Raw genomic sequence first — 25,027 nt, 5'->3', positions numbered from 1 at the left:
TGTTTTTATATTCTGTTCCAGGTCCTCCTGGTCCTAGAGGCCCTCGGGGGGATAGAGGACCCCAGGGGCCTGCAGGAAAACAAGGTGAGAAAGGTGACAGTGGAGAAAGGGGTGCTCCAGGTGTGCCAGGGCCTAAAGGAGACAAAGGCCAACCTGGAATCCCAGGGGTCCCTGGTTTCAAAGGGCCACCTGGAGCAAGGGGAAGCCCTGGGTCAAAGGGGTCAAGAGGATCAGGGGGTCGTGCTGGGCCACCAGGTGAGAGGGGTGATCCTGGTTTACCTGGTCTTGCTGGTAGAGATGGTCAACCAGGTCCTCAGGGACCTCAAGGGCCACCAGGGCCACAAGGGCCAGCAGGACCTACAGGACCACCAGGAGCTCGTGGCCCTGTTGGCCCTATTGGTCTACAGGGACCACCTGGCCCAACTGGACCTCCTCCTCAAGGGGCTAAACCTTGGCGACCAATAGGACCACAAGGCCCAATGTCCCATCAAGCTTATGAACCTTCTCCGACCAGTACACCAGGTAAAACCTTCTTGGATGCCCTTGAAGTAAAGTTGACAAATCATTTTTTAAGAGTAAAATTTCATTAAAAATTACATTATTAAATGTTTAATAATTAGGGTATTTCGTATATATCTGTGTGTTCTGGCTATAATGAAATGTTATTATGCAAGACACGGGGCAAACACGTAAACAATGTAAACAAAAAACACATGTCAAAATGTCTGGGCTAGATTCTGACTGTGCTTCATAAGAAAGTCATTTTTGAAAACTATTACCAAAACTAAGACAATTGTAGTTCTGTGATAACTGAATTTTACAGTTATACTGTATATGACATTATGTTCATATTCATACACATTACTGTACCTACCATATTCAGTTACTACCTCTATTTCTTGATATATTTATTTCTTCTTAATCGGTACCTAACTTGGGCCTTATTTTTATACTTTTACTTTATTTTTTAATCTGTACCTTACAGTAATTCGCTATTTTTTTTATATATTTATATTAAGAAAAAGTCGTAAAAAGAATTTCACTACGTTGTACTGAGTATGATTGTGTAAGTGACAAATAAAATTTAAATTTGAATTTCATTTATTAAGAATGATTCTGTTATCTATGCCATCTGTTTTTAATATACATGTTTTTCAATCCTATTTAATGAACATATTTTACTTTACTTTTATTTAAGAGATAATTAATGGTCTTCATTTTAACTCACTCTTAGGATGTCCACCTCATTGGATGGCCTACAAAGCCAACTGCTACTACATTTCAGCTCCATCTGAGAAATTGAATTTCAACGAAACGAAAGAAGAATGCAAAAATAAGACTTCTACTATGCTCACTATCCATAATGTGGAGGAACAGGTATTTAAAGTTTAATATTGTACTTTGAAAGTAAGCAGCTAGATTCCTGAAAGTCTACATTTTTCAGGTGATTGCACTTTTTTAAATTCTGAAAGACACAACACAAACCTATTCATATGTAAATGTGTATGTGTGTGCATCTGTGTGTTTGGATAATAGGTTTGGATTCGGCAGCAAATTGCAGGAAAGGGTTACTTTTGGCTGGGACTTACAGACACTGCAGAGGAAAACATTTGGAGATGGGTTGATGGGACAATCCCCTCCTTTACGTGAGAAATGCTTTTATATCGTTTTTTTCAAATCGTATATCAGCCTTTCTGCAAACCTTTGGCATACTGTGTATAATAAATATATCATATAGGAATTGGAAACCAGGGCAACCAGATAACTGGAGCCATGGCCACGAAGAAGGAGAAGATTGTGCAGGACTCATCCATGATGCCAAGTGGAATGACTTTTTCTGTACAGACCGCATTGGATACATTTGTCAACGTCCAAAGGAAAGTAAGTAGTAATTTCACTCGCAACATATATTTATGTACAGCGGATATAAAATGAAATATAGCTGCAAGCAGCGATGACGGGCCTTCGCACGTTTGTTCATCGCTATACGGTGCCTTCCAGAAAACAATGCACGGTGGGCAAGTGCATCAAGTGGGTAAATATCAGTGGACTATTTTATGTTGTTACTGACCCATTTGGGGACTGTAGGTAAATGAAACCCCACATTTTAGACAAACGGGGGCGCTAGTGAGCCACTTAAGAGACACACCTTTGTCTGACCTTTTTGTCCACACTTAACAGCCGACAAATGTGATGTATGTGTCAAATTTCAAGTTAATCTAAGCACGCCAAAAGACTTAAATATGCCTGAAAAAGAAAGTAAAGTTTGACACGTTACCATGAGAACAGTGTTTGAGATATCAAAAATCCGTTCGCAATTTCGCATCTGCAATATCTCTGCACCATGTTGGCCAAGTCTGGTCTCAATTGCATGAATCCCCTAGGAGGAGTATTTAAAAGTTTACTGCATGAAGCTGACAAAAAATCCACCTTTGTGACTGACACACTTCCTGGGGCCTGTTGGTGGCGCTATACCTGGGACTCACAATAAGCACATAGATGCGATCGGAATCCTTGGCCGAACATACACACCGCGTGTCATCACAATAAGACATTTTTTGCTTTAGATATTAGACACTTTCTGTTTCTCTGAATTCGCCATAATTTTGTCGCCTCGCCATGGCCACCGCATGCACTTATAAAACAATCCAAAATGGCCGACTTCCTGTTGGGCGGAGCTCATAGTTTAGAGCGCGAAAGTTGTTCGGGTCGATGAGATCTATATGCGTACCAACTCTCGTACATGTGCGTACATAATTGCCCGATCTGTGCACCAATGTTTGTTTTTGCATTACAGGGGGCGCTACAGAGCCCCCCTGCCACGCCCGTATTCCAACCTTTGTCCAATCCTAGTGTCGCGCGACTCTGACGTGTGTGCCAAATTTCAAGAGTTTTCGAGCATGTTAAGGGACCCCAATTGGCCAATGTGTGGGAAAAAAAAAAAAAAAAAAAAAAAAAAAAAAAAAGTGCCTTCCAGAAAACAATGCACGGTGGGCAAGTGCATCAAGTGGGTAAATATCAGTGGACTATTTTATGTTGTTACTGACCCATTTGGGGACTGTAGGTAAATGAAACCCCACATTATAGAGAAATGGGGGCGCTAGTGAGCCACTTAAGAGACACACCTTTGTCTGACCTTTTTGTCCACACTTAACAGCCGACAAATGTGATGTATGTGTCAAATTTCAAGTTAATACAAGCACGCCAAAAGCCTTAAATATGCCTGAAATAAAAGTAAACTTTGACACGATGCCATGGCAACAGTGTTTGAGATATCAAAAATCCAATTTCGTATCTGCAATATCTCTGCGTCATGGTGGCCAAGTCTGGTCTCAATTGCATGAATCCCCTAGGAGGAGTATTTAAAAGTTTACCGCATGAAGCTGACAAAAAATCCACCTTTGTGACTGACACACTTCCTGGGGCCTGTTGGTGGCGCTATACCTGGGACTCACAATAAGCACATAGATGCGATCGGAATCCTTGGCCGAACATACACACCGCGTGTCATCACAATAAGACATTTTTTGCTTTAGATATTAGACACTTTCTGTTTCTCTGAATTCGCCATAACTTTGTCGCCTCGCCATGGCAGCACCGTTCGAGATATCAAAAATCCCTTAGCAATTTAGCAAGTGCAATGTCTCGGCATCATGTTCACCACGTTTGATGTCAATTGCATGAATTCCCTAGGAGGAGTATTTGAAAGTCCATTGCATGCAACTGTGAAAAAATCCACCTTTGTGACTGACACACTTCCTGGTGCCTGTTGGTGGCGCTATGTCCGAGATTCACAACAGGCACATCGATGCGATTGGAATCCTTGGCCGAACATAAACACCGCGTGTCTTCCCAATAAGACATTTTTTGCTTTAGATATTAGACACTTCCTGTTTCTCTGAATTCGCCATAACTTAGTCGCCTCGCCATGGCAGCACCGTTCGAGATATCAAAAATCCCTTCGCAATTTAGCAAGTGCAATGTCTCGGCATCATGTTCACCACTTTTGGTGTCAATCGCATGAATCCTCTAGGAGGAGTATTTAAAAGTTCATTGCATGCAACTGTGAAAAAATCCACCTTTGTGACTGACACACTTCCTGGGGCCTGTTGGTGGCGCTATACCCGGGACTCACAATAAGCACATCGATGCGATCGGAATCCTTGGCCGAACATACACACCGCGTGTCATCACAATAAGACATTTTTTGCTTTAGATATTAGACACTTTCTGTTTCTCTGAATTCGCCATAACTTTGTCGCCTCGCCATGGCAGCACCGTTCGAGATATCAAAAATCCCTTCGCAATTTAGCAAGTGCAATGTCTTGGCATCATGTTCACAACGTTTGATGTCAATCGCATGAATTCCCTAGGAGGAGTATTTAAAAGTTCACCACATGCAACTGTTGTGACTGACACACTTCCTGGCGCCTGTTGGTGGCGCTATGTCCGAGATTCACAATAGGCACATCGATGCGATCGGAATCCTTGGCCGAACATACACACCGCGTGTCATCCCAATAAGACATTTTTTGCTTTAGATATTAGACACTTCCTGTTTCTCTGAATTCGCCATAATTTTGTCGCCTCGCCATGGCAGCACCGTTCGAGATATCAAAAATCCCTTCGCAATTTAGCAAGTGCAATGTCTTGGCATCATGTTCACAACGTTTGATGTCAATCGCATGAATTCCCTAGGAGGAGTATTTAAAAGTTCACCGCATGCACTTATAAAACAATCCAAAATGGCCGACTTCCTGTTGGGCGGAGCTCATAGTTTAGAGCGCGAAAGTTGTTCGGGTCGATGAGATCTATATGCGTACCAACTCTCGTACATGTGCGTACATAATTGCCCGATCTGTGCACCAATGTTTGTTTTTGCATTACAGGGGGCGCTACAGAGCCCCCCTGCCACGCCCGTATTCCAACCTTTGTCCAATCCTAGTGTCGCGCGACTCTGACGTGTGTGCCAAATTTCAAGAGTTTTCGAGCATGTTAAGGGACCCCAATTGGCCAATGTGTGGGAAAAAAAAAAAATAATAAAAAAATATAGCTGCAAGCAGCGATGACGGGCCTTCGCACGTTTGTTCATCGCTATACGGTGCCTTCCAGAAAACAATGCACGGTGGGCAAGTGCATCAAGTGGGTAAATATCAGTGGACTATTTTATGTTGTTACTGACCCATTTGGGGACTGTAGGTAAATGAAACCCCACATTTTAGACAAACGGGGGCGCTAGTGAGCCACTTAAGAGACACACCTTTGTCTGACCTTTTTGTCCACACTTAACAGCCGACAAATGTGATGTATGTGTCAAATTTCAAGTTAATCTAAGCACGCCAAAAGACTTAAATATGCCTGAAAAAGAAAGTAAAGTTTGACACGTTACCATGAGAACAGTGTTTGAGATATCAAAAATCCGTTCGCAATTTCGCATCTGCAATATCTCTGCACCATGTTGGCCAAGTCTGGTCTCAATTGCATGAATCCCCTAGGAGGAGTATTTAAAAGTTTACTGCATGAAGCTGACAAAAAATCCACCTTTGTGACTGACACACTTCCTGGGGCCTGTTGGTGGCGCTATACCTGGGACTCACAATAAGCACATAGATGCGATCGGAATCCTTGGCCGAACATACACACCGCGTGTCATCACAATAAGACATTTTTTGCTTTAGATATTAGACACTTTCTGTTTCTCTGAATTCGCCATAATTTTGTCGCCTCGCCATGGCAGCACCGTTCGAGATATCGAAACTCACTTCGCAATTTAGCAAGTGCAATGTCTCGGCATCATGTTCACCACTTTTGGTGTCAATCGCATGAATCCTCTAGGAGGAGTATTTAAAAGTTCATTGCATGCAACTGTGAAAAAATCCACCTTTGTGACTGACACACTTCCTGGGGCCTGTTGGTGGCGCTATACCCGGGACTCACAATAAGCACATCGATGCGATCGGAATCCTTGGCCGAACATACACACCGCGTGTCATCACAATAAGACATTTTTTGCTTTAGATATTAGACACTTTCTGTTTCTCTGAATTCGCCATAACTTTGTCGCCTCGCCATGGCAGCACCGTTCGAGATATCAAAAATCCCTTCGCAATTTAGCAAGTGCAATGTCTTGGCATCATGTTCACCACTTTTGGTGTCAATCGCATGAATTCCCTAGGAGGAGTATTTAAAAGTTCACCACATGCAACTGTTGTGACTGACACACTTCCTGGCGCCTGTTGGTGGCGCTATGTCCGAAATTCACAATAAGCACATCGATGCGATCGGAATCCTTGGCCGAACATACACACCGCGTGTCATCCCAATAAGACATTTTTTGCTTTAGATATTAGACACTTCCTGTTTCTCTGAATTCGCCATAACTTTGTCGCCTCGCCATGGCAGCACCGTTCGAGATATCAAAAATCCCTTCGCAATTTAGCAAGTGCAATGTCTTGGCATCATGTTCACAACGTTTGATGTCAATCGCATGAATTCCCTAGGAGGAGTATTTAAAAGTTCACCGCATGCACTTATAAAACAATCCAAAATGGCCGACTTCCTGTTGGGCGGAGCTCATAGTTTAGAGCGCGAAAGTTGTTCGGGTCGATGAGATCTATATGCGTACCAACTCTCGTACATGTGCGTACATAATTGCCCGATCTGTGCACCAATGTTTGTTTTTGCATTACAGGGGGCGCTACAGAGCCCCCCTGCCACGCCCGTATTCCAACCTTTGTCCAATCCTAGTGTCGCGCGACTCTGACGTGTGTGCCAAATTTCAAGAGTTTTCGAGCATGTTAAGGGACCCCAATTGGCCAATGTGTGGGAAAAAATAAAAAAAAAAAAAAAAAAAAAAAAAAAAAAAAAAAAAAAAAAAAATACTCCCGAGGAAAAACAATAGGGCTTCGCACCATTCGGTGCTCAGGCCCTAAAAAGTGCCTTCCAGAAAACAATGCACGGTGGGCAAGTGCATCAAGTGGGTAAATATCAGTGGACTATTTTATGTTGTTACTGACCCATTTGGGGACTGTAGGTAAATGAAACCCCACATTATAGAGAAATGGGGGCGCTAGTGAGCCACTTAAGAGACACACCTTTGTCTGACCTTTTTGTCCACACTTAACAGCCGACAAATGTGATGTATGTGTCAAATTTCAAGTTAATACAAGCACGCCAAAAGCCTTAAATATGCCTGAAATAAAAGTAAACTTTGACACGATGCCATGGCAACAGTGTTTGAGATATCAAAAATCCGTTCGCAATTTCGTATCTGCAATATCTCTGCGTCATGGTGGCCAAGTCTGGTCTCAATTGCATGAATCCCCTAGGAGGAGTATTTAAAAGTTTACCGCATGAAGCTGACAAAAAATCCACCTTTGTGACTGACACACTTCCTGGGGCCTGTTGGTGGCGCTATACCTGGGACTCACAATAAGCACATAGATGCGATCGGAATCCTTGGCCGAACATACACACCGCGTGTCATCACAATAAGACATTTTTTGCTTTAGATATTAGACACTTTCTGTTTCTCTGAATTCGCCATAACTTTGTCGCCTCGCCATGGCAGCACCGTTCGAGATATCAAAAATCCCTTAGCAATTTAGCAAGTGCAATGTCTCGGCATCATGTTCACCACGTTTGATGTCAATTGCATGAATTCCCTAGGAGGAGTATTTGAAAGTCCATTGCATGCAACTGTGAAAAAATCCACCTTTGTGACTGACACACTTCCTGGTGCCTGTTGGTGGCGCTATGTCCGAGATTCACAACAGGCACATCGATGCGATTGGAATCCTTGGCCGAACATAAACACCGCGTGTCTTCCCAATAAGACATTTTTTGCTTTAGATATTAGACACTTCCTGTTTCTCTGAATTCGCCATAACTTAGTCGCCTCGCCATGGCAGCACCGTTCGAGATATCAAAAATCCCTTCGCAATTTAGCAAGTGCAATGTCTCGGCATCATGTTCACCACTTTTGGTGTCAATCGCATGAATCCTCTAGGAGGAGTATTTAAAAGTTCATTGCATGCAACTGTGAAAAAATCCACCTTTGTGACTGACACACTTCCTGGGGCCTGTTGGTGGCGCTATACCCGGGACTCACAATAAGCACATCGATGCGATCGGAATCCTTGGCCGAACATACACACCGCGTGTCATCACAATAAGACATTTTTTGCTTTAGATATTAGACACTTTCTGTTTCTCTGAATTCGCCATAACTTTGTCGCCTCGCCATGGCAGCACCGTTCGAGATATCAAAAATCCCTTCGCAATTTAGCAAGTGCAATGTCTCGGTATCATGTTCACCACTTTTGGTGTCAATCGCATGAATTCCCTAGGAGGAGTATTTAAAAGTTCACCACATGCAACTGTTGTGACTGACACACTTCCTGGCGCCTGTTGGTGGCGCTATGTCCGAGATTCACAATAGGCACATCGATGCGATCGGAATCCTTGGCCGAACATACACACCGCGTGTCATCCCAATAAGACATTTTTTGCTTTAGATATTAGACACTTCCTGTTTCTCTGAATTCGCCATAATTTTGTCGCCTCGCCATGGCAGCACCGTTCGAGATATCAAAAATCCCTTCGCAATTTAGCAAGTGCAATGTCTTGGCATCATGTTCACAACGTTTGATGTCAATCGCATGAATTCCCTAGGAGGAGTATTTAAAAGTTCACCGCATGCACTTATAAAACAATCCAAAATGGCCGACTTCCTGTTGGGCGGAGCTCATAGTTTAGAGCGCGAAAGTTGTTCGGGTCGATGAGATCTATATGCGTACCAACTCTCGTACATGTGCGTACATAATTGCCCGATCTGTGCACCAATGTTTGTTTTTGCATTACAGGGGGCGCTACAGAGCCCCCCTGCCACGCCCGTATTCCAACCTTTGTCCAATCCTAGTGTCGCGCGACTCTGACGTGTGTGCCAAATTTCAGAACAACTTTTTATACAAGTATTTATTGCAAAAATACTCCAGCTCGATCAAATACAAATTGAAGTCATTCCACAAGATTTTAATAGGATTATCATCTGGAGTTTGACTGAGCCAACATTTCCAAACATCTATCTTAACTAAAGCCGCACTCTTGGCTGAAGAGAAGTAGCCACATTGCATCCAAATCTGCTCTAAACATATCGTTTAGAATCATGCCAAAATTCATGGTCACATCAGACCATATCACACATTGGTACATGGTTTGGCAAAATCTAGGTAGTCTTGGAACTCTGTCAAGAAACCCCCATCAATTCAATTCAGTTCTGTTTATGACTATAAAATGGACATTATTCATAATAACACTCTCCGGTGTTTATAACAATTTATAATCACACCCACTAGTGTCAACCAAATGATGTCTGGTTCCTCTTAAGGTTTCTTCCTCTTCTATGTAAGGGAGTTTTTCCTTGCCACAGTTGCCTCGGCTTGCTCATTGGGGATAAATACAAACACATTTAAATATAAGTCTAATATTAATCTTGAATCTTTTATACAGTGAACACTGTCACACAGATGAACAAACAAATACAGCATATACATTTTAAATGTATAAAATTGGCAGTCTCTCTGGTCTCTCTCTAAGTTTTGGTCTATTTTTTATCAATTTTGGATGGCCATCACAGTGTTCCGTGGTGCATCTAATGTTTTGGAAATTCTGTTATACTTTTCTCATGATAATGAACTTACATCCTTCACATACTTTGTAATCCTTTTTTGGACCATGGCTTCAGCAAGCAGAGTATTCAGAGTAAATCTTCATTTTGGGGTTAGTCAGAATCACTGGGTTTGAATGTGATTAGTTAATTCTGAGCACAGTCACATACACCGATATAAAAGAGTGTGCTTTTTCTCCTAAAACATTTATATTCCTTTTTCATTTGTCCACATTACTTCTGGAAAAAAAAAGATCTTACAGGATGTATCTTGGTTTATTTTTTTCCATCACAATGTATATTTATATCCATTGTATGTTCCTGTTCTATTTAAAGCCTGTATGAAAGTTTTAAACCGGTTTATTAAGGATTTCTTGGTTTCCTTCCAGTTCAAGTTCCGGTTTTATAGCATCCATTGATGAAAACCCCAGAAGAACAGACATGACAGTCATGGAGAATACTCAGGTGGTCACTGCTACAAAACATCCGTCCAAATCAAGCAGCAATATGGCTTTGCCAAAAGACAATTTTATATGATACTAAAAGGACAAGAAAGAAGACAAATTATAAGTCATTTGCTATATCCACAAACTGTGGTACATTTAAAAAATTGCCCATCATGTTCATGTAAAAGTGGAAATGCTGTAATGTATTATAAGCACACGATTGTAAATAACGTTTATTAAATCTACCTATGTAATAAACAAAACTCTTTTCAGTTATCCTGTGCAATATATCAAGCTTTATTTACTTTAATTGCAGTGAGCTAGAGTCAATTATCATCAGAATCTACACAGATAAAAACAAAGAAGGCTGTTTATTCTATTGTGAATATAGTGGGGTTTTTTTTTCTTGTCTAGATTAACAGCAGTAGGATTTATTATAAACAAGTTAAAAATAGAACGGTACATTTGAATCTGCAATATCCATGTAATCATTCTATTTTTAAAAAAATGTATTTTTTGCTGTATTTTTCAAGTAATTGTTTATAAATGGATTGTTTTGGCTAAAAATGGAAATAGTCTTTAATGTAATGTAATAAATGAATGAATGAATAATTGAATGAATAAATGAATGAATGAAATCACAACTACTACAGAGAAATGTATGCCAAATTTCTTATTTCTTTGTTTCCATATAGATGATGGACGTTGAATTTATTAAAGTATTTTTAATACAATCATGAGCAATTATATTGTTTTTAGTGCACATCTTCACATAGCAAACATTTTCAAACCTATCGCTTTTTGTAACCTGATTGTGTGCAACAAATGAAATCCAAAATGTCAATGGAAGCACTGAAGGAAGTGTTTCCCTATGTAATATATCCGATCTAAACAAACACAGCATGTGTCCTAACCTGAAAGGGTTTTATATACTGCAATGTTAAATCATTGGCAAAGCATTACATTTTCTTAACTGACTCATTTAGATCAAAACAAACCATTTTTAATGTGTGAACAAAGTAAACCGTTTTCTCCCTACAAAATAAAACATGTTTTTTGGGTTTCATATATGAACAAATACAATAAAGCAAATAATCCGTAGATTCTTGAGTCACACCTGATTCTCTCTTTTATCCTTTTACAGTTCTAGTTCATTGAATCAAATTTGTGATTCTCGGGTCATTAATTGTAAATTTGGTTTGTGTCACTCATTAAATAAACCGATGTTTTGTTTTGTTTTAGTTTTGTATAAATCCATCAGCATTGTACATTTCGCGATTCCATCCTGGTCGTGAATCAAATGAATCAAAGCTTGCTTACTCCAAATCAATCTTATTGCAATAACTGAAAATGAAATGCACTGCTGAGTTTTCAGCTTTATTGCCAGGGCAATCAAGTGGACTTGACCAGGGAAAAAATTGTCATAAAACAAAGACTTTAATGGGCCCACACCCAAATTACACCCAAGTTTAGGCATGAAATACAGAATGATTGGCATGAGTGGATTCCACACCAATCAGATGCAACACAGTGAAAGTAAAGAATTTACAAAGATTAATCAGAGTGAGTATAGTACTAGAGGAAAGAGAGGAAAAAGGATTCATGACTGACATAGTTGTATTTTTTTTCTTTCTGAACAAGGAATTTTTTTTCTGAACAGAATAAATATTGATTTTTTTCCTCTAACTTGGTTTAAAACGTGAATGATGAATGATGGTCAACTGATTTGGGAATGTGTACCATCACTTTAACAAACATATAGTAGAATAGAATTCACTTATAGGGTTGTAAAACATATACATCTGAGGTAATAGTTATGTTTTCCACACTACAGTTGAAGTTAGCATAAACCATGAACTGTCATGATTAATTTCCGTGAAGATGCTTCATCCAAAACATTACCCTATGGCTATCACACCCATATTTACTTGATGAATATCCCTTTCCAGATTTTCCTACAGTATGTGCTGTTCTAATAACCTTTGCTCTATCGGGGGAAACTAGATTCCACTAGATTTTGTAATGTAGCTGTGGGAATTTGTGTTCATTCAACCACAAAGCATTAGTCAGAGCAGGCACTGGATTCTAGTTCATTCCAAAAGGTTCTGTACAGGCCACTCAAGTTCTTCTACTCTGGCCTGGGCAAACCACGTCTTAATGGAGCTTGCTTTGTGCATCTGAATATTATCATGCTGTAACAGGTTTGATTGCTTAGTTCCAGCGAAGGGAAATTGTAATTCTACAGCATACACACATTCTATACAATTGTGTGCTTCTATTTTTGTGGCAATAGTGTTGGGAAAATCAACATATAGGTGTAATGATTAGACGTCCACTATATTTTAATAAATTTTTTTTCATGTGTTTTTTTTTTTATTGTATTCTCATCTTGTTGTCTCTGTCTACAAGAAGTATATGCCACTAAAACAAAATTCTTGGTATGTGCAATCATACTTGGCAATAAAGTTCTTTCTGATTCTGAATCTGATTCTGAAATTAAGAAATTAAAGAAAAATTAAAGTTTCTAGACTCTTGGAACACTGGAGCTTCAGTGAATAAGTGAATGCTGTGACTACATCTATTACAGCATCATCCATTTCAAGTATAGTATACAGGTTTATATACTGGTTCATAAACCTCAGTCTTAAAAGCAACATTAGTTACATTGGCATGTGATTAAATCATATGATTAGAGAATTTTCCCTTGTACTCTTATTTTAAGGGGATTTATAAGGAATAAAAAAAAATACTAAATATGTTAAATGAACCAAATAGGTACAGGATGTATACTGAAAACAAAGTAATCAGACATAAATACACGATAAACACTTTCATATTTGTGTATTCGTTTTGTTTACCACCCGTATTCTTTAAATCCCGCCCACTAACTAGTGATTGGCTACAGGTCGTGTCTGTCAGTACAGACGAGGCCGATTTAACCTGTGTGATTGCCCAAGAAACCTAAAGTAGGTTGGTTTTTTGTAGAAATACGGGTGGAAAACAATGCAGCTTTCCAAAGGCTTTCCCAGTCACCAGTCTTTTTTTTTTTTTTTTTTTTACCCATAATGCACCATCTGAAGGCTGCGAAGGAGTGACTGTCTGAACTGAACTGTTCGAGCTGCTACAGTTATTATTACTATTATTATGTCTGTTCATTTATTAAAGAGCTAAGAAGTGACCGAGAGGAGAAAAGAAGAGGGCCGAGATCAGACCTGCCTTGCTGTTGTTCCTGTTTATATTCCGGCGATGCCTCTTTTCACGTCCAATCCTTTTGATCAAGATGTTGGTAAGTTGTAGAAATGTCGTGGAGCTTGTTAGCGAGCTAGCTCACACACACACACGCACACGCACACACACACACACAGATAACTGATGCTGTATTGTTGTTAGCTTAGCACCTGTCCTGCTACATTTTGCCTTAGATATATGTTTGTTTCTTATCACTAGGGGTTTTAATGTGTTTCTGGCCGATTAGCTAGTTAGCTTCTTGTTGTTAGCACTTAGCATTTATCATGGCACGTCATTTTCACTGTATTTACGTCCACACACAATATCAGCACAACGGGTGTAAGGTGTAAGAACACGGCTTCAGTCCTAGATAAAAGGTGGAGTAAAGGTTGTCATCGCCAGGCCTATTTATATGAGTCTGTACGCTTTATTCAGGAGCTACAGTGACACTGCAAATGGTCTGTGAAGCTAGGGAGCGGTTAGCTAACGGAGCTAACCGGCTTTATACTGACCACTGGTGTTGTTCTGGATGCACCGCTATCAGGTCAAAAGGCGGTGCTACCAAATCTGAGGTCACCAACTCATCTGCATATTCATGAGGTCGAGTTGCTTAATTTGCATATCAAAACATGTTAAGTGAAAGTGGGAAATTAGAAAGGAAAGTGTTAACAAAGCAGTGCGGGCTGTTATATGATAATAAGTTAATTCTATTTTTTTATACAAACTTTTCCGAAGGTGTTTAATTTCTCACACATCCCTGTGAATGAGCTGTTACTATAACCTTAATGTTATAGAAGAGTAAATCAATCAGATTAATCTGACCAATCAGATTTGATTATTCATATGTGCTGTGGTATAATGGATTAGAATTTAGTTCTTATAGGAAAAAAGTGGTTTTGGGGTTTTGGTTAAACATATTCATTCATTTAATAGAGTCATAGATCATATGACAAGATGCACACAGTTTTCTGCTTTCTGGTTAATTATTAAACCAGTAGTTATGGTGGTGTTTGTTACAGGAGTGTTTTCTTTACTAAGGATTGTGGAATTTTATGGTTTTCATGTTTATTCCTGGAAAATTCAGCAAATATCTTGTGGAAAAAAAATGTCAAAATAAGAGAAGGTATAACACACAATCGGCTGTCCGGAGATAGTATCAGATGTCTAGAGTTTGGCCTGTTTTTAAGATCTTCCTGCCCAAAGACACCTGATCCTACTTGCGTGGTTTCATGGTGGGTTCAAGCAGAAAAATCTATGCTGCACTTTACCCCTTGAGTCAGACATCCCTGTTCTACACCAATACATATAATGTCAATTTTTATTTCCCACAGTCCCATGCTGTAAACATTGACTGTAATTTTATTTTCCCCATATGTGTCATATGATTGTGCTGATAGTACTATGAAGCAATGATGACTTTTATGAAGGTTAATATTTATGGAGGAAGTGTATATATAACATATAATGGAAATATTTTAAGTTCCCAGGGATAATAAGCAAATGTACGGACAAAATGCTATTGTTTATTATTTAAAAAAGTTTCATCATATGGTTTTTAATACAGTAAAGACTGAACTGTATGACATAAATATATAATGAGGCCTGAAAGCCATGACGCAAACAAGCAGTTTTGGGTATATAATTTATTTTTATGTCTATAATAATAATTTAGTATTAATGATTGACTTTAACAGTCAGTCATAAGCACTGAAAGCTTCCAAGTATTTTTTAAATATATATTGCCTTGTAGAGAAAGCAACCAGTGAGATGAACACTGCTGAGGACTGGGGCCTCATACTGGACATATGCGATAAGATAGGACAGTCACGCACCGGGTGAGTCACATCAGCCTCCTGTCTCGTCCTAAATTCTATTCATCTTCTGGCTGATTGAGTGTCTCTATACACTATATCAGAGCGAATAAGCGTTGATGGTTAGTTTCATGCATTTTATAGACCTAAAGAATGCCTTCGCTCCATTATGAGGCGAGTCAACCACAAGGATCCTCATGTAGCCATGCAGGCTCTGACAGTAAGTTTGTTCATCATTAAGTCTCTCTTTCAATTCTTCTGTAGTGGTTTTGGTTTTTCTGACCTTTTTGTTTTTGTTATACCATGAAGACATTTGGATTTGAGATACGAAATATGAGAGAATGGATCAGAATTCCAGTTTCATAGCTCTGGATGGCTACTATTGGTTTGTTGATTGGGTTTTACATGCAAAGACTGCATTTGTTGTTAAAATGAACACACTTGCATGTAGAACGGAGCACTTTTTATAGAAGAAAAGCATTTTGAAGCTGAGAAAAGAGAGAAAGTTAGTCAGAATGGTTCAATGCTTGTGAAATCGGTATGTATAATACAATAGAACTATAGCCAATACAATTCTGTACAAGCTGGGACGGCAGCTTAATGCACTTATTGCAAGCAAGGGATGGGTTATCAAATATATAAATCTTACCATGTGAAGCAACTTAGAACAATTTTTAGGTTATTAATATCACGAAATGAAAGCTGGATTTCTGATCTGTTCCATTCATGTCAGTCATTTGTTGTACTCAAACCCAAATGTCTTATGTAAAGCAAAAACACATTGCCCTCGCTGTTCCAATACTTTCGGAGGGGACTGTATGCTGTTGTCCTGCACTTTTCCTAGTGAACATCCTTTTTTTTTCCTCCTCCTGTACAGTTGTTAGGGGCTTGTGTGTCAAACTGTGGGAAAATCTTCCATTTGGAGGTGTGCTCGCGAGAGTTTGCTAGTGAGGTTAGCAACGTCTTAAACAAGGTATGTTCACTGGCGTATGAGAGTATGGTACTTCAATTCGTTTAGACAACACTGAGACTGAGAAGTTGTTGTTGTTTTAATTAGGGCCACCCAAAAGTATGTGAGAAGCTCAAGGCCCTCATGGTGGAATGGGCTGAGGACTTCCGAAATGATCCCCAGCTCAGTCTAATATCGGCTATGATCAAGAACCTGAGAGAGCAGGGTGTCACCTTTCCTGCTGTCGGCTCCCAGGTTGGTACATTAATGATGTCTACATTTTCCTCGCCTGCAGCTCTTCCATGATTTCCGTAAACAATGGCTAGTAGTAACAAGCCAAGCAGAAGCACAACGATGTTTAGAATGACCCGACCGCTAGTTTTCCTCCAAGCTCCCTTGTGAAAAGGCATGAACAGCAGCTTAAAAAGATGTAGTTAGCCATTACCCTTCCCTGTTGATAGCTGCGATGTGACAGAAGAGACTTGGCTGGTGGTTGGGAATTATCTGCTCATCTATCCATCTTTTCATTCCTCCTTCCCTACCGCCCTCACTCCAAAAAACATGAAATTGTTGGACAAGTATCTAAACTGTAATTTAAAGGTTAGGAATGTGTAACTTGGTAAATAGCTGGTGTGCTGTTGTGTTTTGCAGGCAGCAGAGCAAGCTAAAGCCAGCCCTGCTTTAGTGGCCAAAGATCCAGCAACATCCACCACCAAGAAAGAGGAAGAGGACCTGGCCAAAGGTGCACCTCTCAGACAGCACTTCTATAGTCACCTCATATTTTATTCTATTCTTTACGTTCTCTGGCAAAATAAAAAAAGGCCAGACTTCATCTCCATGGAATGTAGTATATTTAATATAGTAAGAACTAAAAACTGCATAAACAAGCATGGACTGAGACAATGTGCAACAAAATTAAATACAGAATAGATTTGCTTGTAGATGTTTTCTTATAATTAAATTTTTGTGATAAACCTACAGAAGGCCATTTTCTCACCTGTATCTCAGTATTGTTCCATTCAGTTGTAATAGCCCCAGATGACCGTTTTTTTTAAGAATTTGTGTTAAATGTACCGGGTCCTGACTTTGAGCAGGTCTTTCATGGTAAAAAAGAGCATTTTTTTTTTTTGTCCCGGTCCATACGTTCTGTGAAAGCATGTGCACATGGGTTGGCTATGAGTCATTTGGAAAGAACACAGAATATGAGATAAAGGGGTTGTTTCAGTGCAATACACAACTACACTCTACACTTGAAATAGTCTAGAGCAGGGGTCGGCAACCCGCGGCTCCGGAGCCGCAAGTGGCTCTTTCATCCCTCTGCTGCGGCTCCCTGTAGATTTGGAAAATAAATATTTAATTTAAATGTTTTTTATTTTAGTTAGTTTAAAAAAAAAAATGAAATTCTAAGATTATGACGCTCTTGTAACATTAAAATAAACCGTGTTTAATTTTTTTGTCGCTCCAAATATGCGTCATAACTGCCGACTTGCGAAATCCGACACACAGAAGCAGACGCATTTTTGGTTTGCTGCAGCCGGCAAGTTAAAATTTTGATGTCATGAATACGAAGAGGACTCAATTAGACATTGAACATTTTATTTGAAAGTAACCTTCAACCCAGCATCTTTTTTTGTTAAGGTTAAATATTTTTGTTTGCCTAAAATTTAGTAAAATTTCGTTTACTCGGTAGCAGTTCATTGATTTAATAAATGCAACACACTACAGTTTTTTAGGTAAAAAAAGGTAAAAAAACGATATATGCAGTGTTATCTTCATTTTAGATGTCAAATGGGTTTTGTGGCTCCCTGTGTTTTTTATTCTGTGGGAAACGGGTCCAAATGGCTCTTTGAGTGTTTAAGGTTGCCGACCCCTGGTCTAGAGCCTTGACTTTGATTTTGTCTCCTCCTCCAGCCATCGAGTTGTCCTTGAAAGAGCAGCGGCAGCAGAACCAGACGTCGTTTTCTGGGCTTTACCCGAGCGCCAGCAGCATCCTCACCTCCCACAAAGCCGAGGGAAGGAAAGTCCGGGCTATTTACGATTTCGAGGCAGCAGAGGACAATGAGCTGACCTTCAAATCTGGAGAGATCATTACCATCTTAGATGACAGGTGGCCCTTTAACTTTGAACTGTGCTGGAATAGAAACTTCATCTGGCTTTTTGGTGGATCTGTGCATGCTTGATAAGCACTGCTTAATGTCAGTAGGGAATGCACATATGGTTTGGTAATTTTTTTTATATTTATTTATTTATTTATTTATTTATTTATTCTAGTGACCCCAATTGGTGGAAAGGTGAGACATATCAGGGCGTCGGCCTTTTTCCATCCAACTTTGTCACAGCAGACCTTACAGCAGAGCCAGAGATGAGTGAGTCAAGGGATTTTCATTGTTGGAGTTTGTCTGTTGTCACTACTAACCAGCATGTGTGCATTTGTGCAGAGTTTCACCCATTTCTTCATGTGATCAGTTTGATTTTCTCCCACTGTATCTATGCGTTTCTTTTCGACGATTTCCTTATAAGGTGTTATATACTTCCAGAGCCGATTTCATGCACGTGTCTTTGTAACTCTGCTTACGCAGTGAAAACGGAGAAAAAGACCGTTCAGTTCAGCGAGGACGTTCAGGTAGAAACCATCGAACCGGAGCCTGAGCCTGTCTACATAGATGAGGTGAGGGTTCTTCCTATAAGGAAAGGGTTTTACACAATAAAATGCACAGTGCTAATTTGGGCTGCACAAATCAATGATGTATGTACTAGTTAGGAGTCGTAGTTCCTGTGTATTATGTCTTATAAATAGATTGGGCTTGATCAGTACTTGTATAAACTCAATAAAAGGTTCCTGCTGTCATTAATAGTAGCTCAAATGGACCATCCATGTGGAAGTAATTTTACAATGCTGTAATGCACACAGGAGAAAATGGACCAGTTGCTCCAGATGATCCAGAGTGCAGATCCGACAGATAACGAGTTAGACGCCTGCGAGCTGCTGCAGCTGGAAGGTAGGGCACGGCACGGCACAGGGTGGTCTCGGCTATGCATGCTGTGTGTATTTTATTTGGATCTATGCGTTTTTTATATAATATTTTTTCCTGTTTCTATTTAGCTGCCTGCAACCAAATGGGTCCACTCATTGATCAAAAACTGGAAGAAATCGACAGGTATCGAGAGAAGTTTTTTAAAAATCTTTTTTGCTTTTTTCTTTTTGTTTTAAATAAAACAGATTTTTTTATTTTCTCTGAGATAAAAATCTTACTTTTTCATGACAACCGTCATGTTCTTCCTGGTGCCTTTCAGGAAACACTCAGAGCTGTCTGACCTTAATGTGAAGGTGATGGAGGCGCTCTCATTGTATGCCAAGCTGATGAATGAGGACCCCGTGTATGCCATGTATGCCAAACTGCAGAGCCAGCAGTACTACTTGCAGCAGCCTGGCACCTCACAGCAGGTGAGTAACAACCTCAGGTTAATTTTACAAGGTTGAAAATAAAGCCGGTACATCGATCATCATCGTTTGGGTGATTCATCACAGACGCTGAAATATTTACTCCCCGATTTTGGGCTTTACCCAGAAAAGGAGTTCATCTCGGTCCAAACGGCGATGCCCCATGTTTGAGTAATGCTGTGTGTCTGCAGGTGTACCCAGGGCAGACAGCTCCAGGACAGTATGCAGTGGCTGCTACAGGGGTGCAGGGTTACAGTGTTCCAGTGGAGCAGATTCCTGCCATGAACCATGTGCCTGCTCCTTTACAAGGACAACCAGCACCCAGGTAAGAACTGATCATCGCCAATATATCAATACGTAATTATTATCGTCAAGGCTTGAAGCGAACATCCGTCCTACTCTGAATTAAAATGTGTCCCTGCTTATGCTAGATTTTTTCCCACTCAGCTTGACTGCCTCATAGCTAAATAAATAAATTGTGATTTCTGTACTAAACCTTTTGTACAACAAATAAGCTATTGGTTTGTCAAGTAAGTGCTAGAAATCATAAGGTAAGAAACATTGTGTGTCATACAATCTTCAACAAGTACTAAGTATGGAGTAAAACACACATGACATACTGTTATAGAAAAAATAATAAACAACAGGTTAGTGTGATTGCCATCCTGATGTTTATTCATTTTTCTAATTATCTTTTTTTTTCAATTTTATAATTGTTCCATTTCTAATTACATTTGCATTTTGTAAAAGAAGTTACTTCAAATTAACTTAATAAGACAGAAACCACACACACACCCACCACCACCACCACCACCATTAAGGGGAAAGAAACCTACTGCGATGTTAATTTCATGTTCAATGTAATCCCTTTAACTGAAAAGCATTCAATGTGTCTGTTTCTTTACCAGTGACGTGCACATGTACATAGGCCAGGCGCCTGTGTACAGCACTTCTGCAGGCAGCATGGCTCCTACTGAAGTGCAGCAGGCATACCAGAACACCGCCAGTGGACAGGCAGGCCTGAACCAAACTCCCAGTTACAGCTGCAACAATCCCACAGACCCTCAACAGAGGCCTTACCCTGAAAAAGCCCTCTTATAGGACCCACGTACACGTCTCTCTTCTCCAGTATACATACACACCCTTGTCATGAACAAAGAGGTTCGAGCTAACACTAAAACAACATGGCTACAGGGCACGGTACAGACTTATCCACGCTCCTAGATCTCTGTCATTGCACATGTCCATATACACTACTCTGTCTCATTAATGCACTCAAAAACACAGAAACAGTCTGACCAAGTAAAAAGACACCCATTATTGATTTACTTCTGACTGCTAACATTCTGCAGTTTGAACAAAGACAGAGGAGTCAGTCCCTCCCTCCCATCCCGAGTGTCCATACATAAGGGAAATTAACATGATTTGACAACAGCGTGACGTGTTGTGCTTGCCTGGTTTCCTGTTCAAGTCCGTAGCTACCTTGCATCATCCAGCTGTTCTTCGTTTGTCAAGGGAATTCTAGGAAAGTAAAAAAAAAAAAAAAAAATTAAAGTATGAAATATTTTGGGAGGGAAAAAAAAAAAAGTGTAATTTCCCCTGTAGATACTTCGGGAAGCTTCTGTATAGATCTCTCTCTCACTCTTGTCATGAAATATAACACTATTTCACTACCACTCTCACACACTCATGTCTCGCAAGCTTCAGCTTTCACTCCCTCTCCGTCATTCTCTCTCTCTCTCTCTCTCTCTCTCTCTCTCTCTCTCAGGATAGAAAGATATATATATCTTTCTATCCTGGATGCTATTTCTCTCATTCTTAGATATCTGTATCATATCTCCATCTTTCTTTTTTATTTCTCTACCTCGCTATCTCCATCCCACCATATTTGTCTCAATGTCTCTGTCGTTCACTTTCGCTCCACATCTCTGTCCTTCTCCGTCTGTTATTATTTTACTATCTATGTCTCTCACATTCTGACACTTTTAAGTTATTTGACTAGTTGGTGCAACCTTAATGCCTACTAGAGACTAAATACTAGTTCTGGGAAACCTGAGCATGCACATGTACATAATTTTCCCTTCTGTTATAGAACTTCTGAGTCACAGGTGTTTGTTGCTAAAGGGTTTATTAGGAGAGGTTTTCATTTGTGTGTGTGGAGGTCAGTCGGCACACACAAGAGCACAGCCTTCACGTGTCTTTCATTTTTAGAAAGTATTGCATCCAGTCCACCTCTTCCATGGGACCGTGTAGCACAGCACCAGCATGGTCCTTAACAGAGTGGTGTAGTTCATCCAGAAATCCCTGCAGTTCTCAGCAGGATGGCGCAGTCCATCCTTGTCCTAGGATCTTGAAGCATTTCTTTTGAAGCATTTAACACAGTGTTCAAGCGATTCTTAATTGTAGTACGTCTTTATTTATTTTGACCGTCGTTTTAAAATGCACTGTACTTTGATATGAGAAGAAGGATGATATTCTGCTTCAAAAATGTAGATGTGTATATATGAGAACTTGTGTTACAGCAGCTGCTCCTTCTGTTGAAAGAGCACAGTGAAAGGCATGTAGTAATATTACTCGATGATGTTATGCACTTTTATGATTTAAACTCACAGTCTCAAGTTTCAGCTCGCTTTTAAGTTGTAAAACATTTTTAACCGCAGAAGGAATAAAGCGGCTAACTGGAAAATCGAAACCTTCAGGCACTGGGAATTTCGACACACTAAAAGTTGAGTATATTTTGGCACGTTTGATTCCAACACAGCGAGAAACCGTTGTGTATGATGTATCTACACCACGAGTGTGGTCCACCCTTCGGTCACTACATTTTGAATCATTTTGGGAGATGCCGGAGGCTAAAAGTGACTTGATTAGGATGTGTAATTTGGATCAGGGGTCATTTCGTTTATACCCTGGTATCATCTGCGTAGGGGGATATCTAAATATTAAAGAGACGCTAAAAAGATCTTGACCTGGGGACAATGAGCCAGTTCCAACGTGGTCTCCTGCCTTTAACACACAGCTGTGATCCCGATATAAACTTTATTTACAGGGAGAATGACCGTTTTCATGTTTTAAAGATTCTTGGTGTATCAGTTCTGTTAAGTGTACCTAGTTGTTTATGATACTATTTTAATCATCCGAATGATTAGTATTCACAATAAAATTAGCCCAAATGTACATTGTTGTGTGAAGTGTTTGGGATTTATTACAGTGACAAATAAAAAGGGAAACATGAAATGATCACGGTAGAGGTTGGGTGTAAAATGATCTTAGCTTCAGTTCTTTAGACTGGCTTAAATTAGAACTTGGAAAATATAGAGTATGTTTAAAAGAACTATACTGCAGATATATACATATTTACAGTATATGGTGAACAAAATACTCATTTATTTATTACTAAAAATTATCTCTAGTAGCGTTTACACTTACTGACCAGTTTATTAGGAATACCTGTACACCTGCACATTTATAGCTATCTAATCAGCCAATACTGTGAGCAGCATTGCAGTATAAAAATAAACCAGTCATATTCAGGTCAGGTCAGCTTCAGTTAATGATCACAGCAAACATCTATCAGAAAAGAAAAGGTGTGAACTCTATGGGGCGGTTTCCCGGACAGGGATTAACACTAATCTTAGAATTAAATGCACATTTAAACTGGATTAACTGAAAAAGCATTTCTCAGACATGGTTTAAAATAGTCTCAGACTTTCCTTAGTCTTAAACTATAAAGTCAGATTTCCTAAAGGACGATCAGAGGTAGTCTAGGTTTAAGTGATGGCATAATTTAAACCTGGCCAGAGGCAGGTTTAACTTCAGATTAACCGATTTTGGCCTCCAGGTTGACATCAGTAAACGAAGAAAATGGATTACTTGGACTACTTTAATGATGATGAAAGGGTACCACCAAGACCAGATCGTCGGGCAATTATAGACAGGAGCAACCCACTGAATGAGTGCTGACATAATTATTTTGCTTGAACCAAGGCTTTCATCTCACTCTTTAAGGGGAAGGCCTATCCCTCCTTCCTTACAAATTCTGATTACCTTGAGGTTTTTGCCATGTGGAACATTCCATCGTGAAACAGGAGATTTGTGTGGCGTGAGTGAACCAACAGTGTGCAAAATAGTCCACAAAGTCTGCAATGCTATATGTAAACTAAAAGATGACTACATTAAGTTCCCTGATGCTGCTACCCAAGCCATCTACTGTACAAGGTGCAGTTCTATGAATATGGCAATTTCCCTGGAGTCATTGGCTGCATTGATGGGTGTCATATTCCCATAATGCGTCCCTCTACACCAGATGCTGAAGAGTACAGGAATCGTAAAAACTGGTTCTCAATAAATGTGCAAGGTGTGTGCACTCCAACGATGCAGTTCTCCAACATTGTTGCATGCTGGAAAGGTGCAATTGATGATTCAAGGATTTTCCAAAGCTCCTCTTTGTATGCTCATTTGGAAGGAGGACAACATAGTGGAATCATACTTGGTGACAGTGGGTATGCACAGAACAACTTCTTGTTGACATCTTAATGCAGTCACACCAGAGCAACAGAGGTACAACCAAGCACACATCCGCACTAGAGGTATAGTGGAGCGCATGTTTGGTGTGTGGAAGAGTCATTTCCAGTGTCTCAGACGCACACTGCGCTTTGAACCAAGAAGATGCTGTATTGTGATAATTGCTGCAGCAGTGCTTCACAATTACATTAAACAACATGGCTGGCCAGATCCTGAAATGGAAGATGACAGTGACCTAGATATTCCCATTGTTGAAGCCAACAAAGACAGATATTGACTAGCCTGCAGAGATGTTTTTGCTTTGCAGCATTTTTCACAAAGACAATGAATTATGACAACAATTGCCCTGTATTGGTTTCAAGATTATTTTTATTTAAACAAACGAAATTTCAGAACCCAGAACTGGACAGCATTTGTTGCTGCTTCATGTTTCTCTCCTCCTCCTTCAAAGCCAACTCAATATGACGGATTTTCATGATAGTCCATGGCCAGTTTCTCATGTATGGTCGGTCTCTTGGTCCTTTGGCCCAGATTAGCGACACCATCTTCCCTCCTGGCTGCCTCAGATGTAGTGGGCTGACATGTACCCTTTCTCGGGCCTTCCAAGCTTACGTGGTCATCTGAAAAACATTGTATTGATGATGCATCAGAGAATAATACTTGAGTTGAGTTCTTTGCTTATTTTTGTTTTTTGGATATAAGAGATGACGGACAGCATTACATATTCACCGAAGTCTGAGGATGGCACATGTTGCCTACCAAATGAAGATTGGATAGGTGCCCCATCTGAACTGTCCATATGGTCATCATCTGGGATACCTTCCAGGGGTTGCTGGCTATCAATGAGGGCTTACTTTTTCATTTGAGTTAAATTCAGTGCAAATTTTACTCCAGACATTCTTTTTCTTGCTTTCTGTTGATGAATCATGCTGTTTCCAGAACGTTTCCTTTTACCTTTGT

The 25,027-nt window shown here is 40.0% G+C and overlaps 1 protein-coding gene across 1 annotated transcript in view; it reads left to right on the top strand.

The window, feature by feature from the left end:
• LOC132848455 (collectin-12-like) overlaps positions 1-22,720 on the top strand; it is a 51,534-nt gene extending 28,814 nt beyond the window's left edge. Inside the window, exons 6-23 of the mRNA XM_060874171.1 lie at positions 22-522; positions 1,235-1,377; positions 1,537-1,646; positions 1,739-1,822; positions 13,299-13,399; positions 15,092-15,176; positions 15,297-15,372; positions 16,030-16,125; positions 16,210-16,356; positions 16,753-16,843; positions 18,013-18,208; positions 18,373-18,467; positions 18,681-18,769; positions 19,013-19,100; positions 19,205-19,259; positions 19,396-19,546; positions 19,735-19,868; positions 20,452-22,720. Of these exons, the coding sequence (XP_060730154.1) occupies positions 22-522; positions 1,235-1,377; positions 1,537-1,646; positions 1,739-1,822; positions 13,299-13,399; positions 15,092-15,176; positions 15,297-15,372; positions 16,030-16,125; positions 16,210-16,356; positions 16,753-16,843; positions 18,013-18,208; positions 18,373-18,467; positions 18,681-18,769; positions 19,013-19,100; positions 19,205-19,259; positions 19,396-19,546; positions 19,735-19,868; positions 20,452-20,644 (2,435 nt within the window). The 3' untranslated portion in view covers positions 20,645-22,720. The remainder of the gene's footprint in view (positions 1-21; positions 523-1,234; positions 1,378-1,536; positions 1,647-1,738; positions 1,823-13,298; positions 13,400-15,091; positions 15,177-15,296; positions 15,373-16,029; positions 16,126-16,209; positions 16,357-16,752; positions 16,844-18,012; positions 18,209-18,372; positions 18,468-18,680; positions 18,770-19,012; positions 19,101-19,204; positions 19,260-19,395; positions 19,547-19,734; positions 19,869-20,451) is intronic.
• The last annotated feature ends 2,307 nt before the right edge of the window (positions 22,721-25,027 follow it).

This window comes from Tachysurus vachellii, chromosome 7 (genome assembly GCF_030014155.1).
Source record: "Tachysurus vachellii isolate PV-2020 chromosome 7, HZAU_Pvac_v1, whole genome shotgun sequence".
Taxonomy (NCBI): Eukaryota; Metazoa; Chordata; class Actinopteri; order Siluriformes; family Bagridae; genus Tachysurus; species Tachysurus vachellii.
The sequence above is the reverse complement of the archived record's forward strand: the minus strand, read 5'-3'. Positions and strand labels throughout refer to the sequence as shown.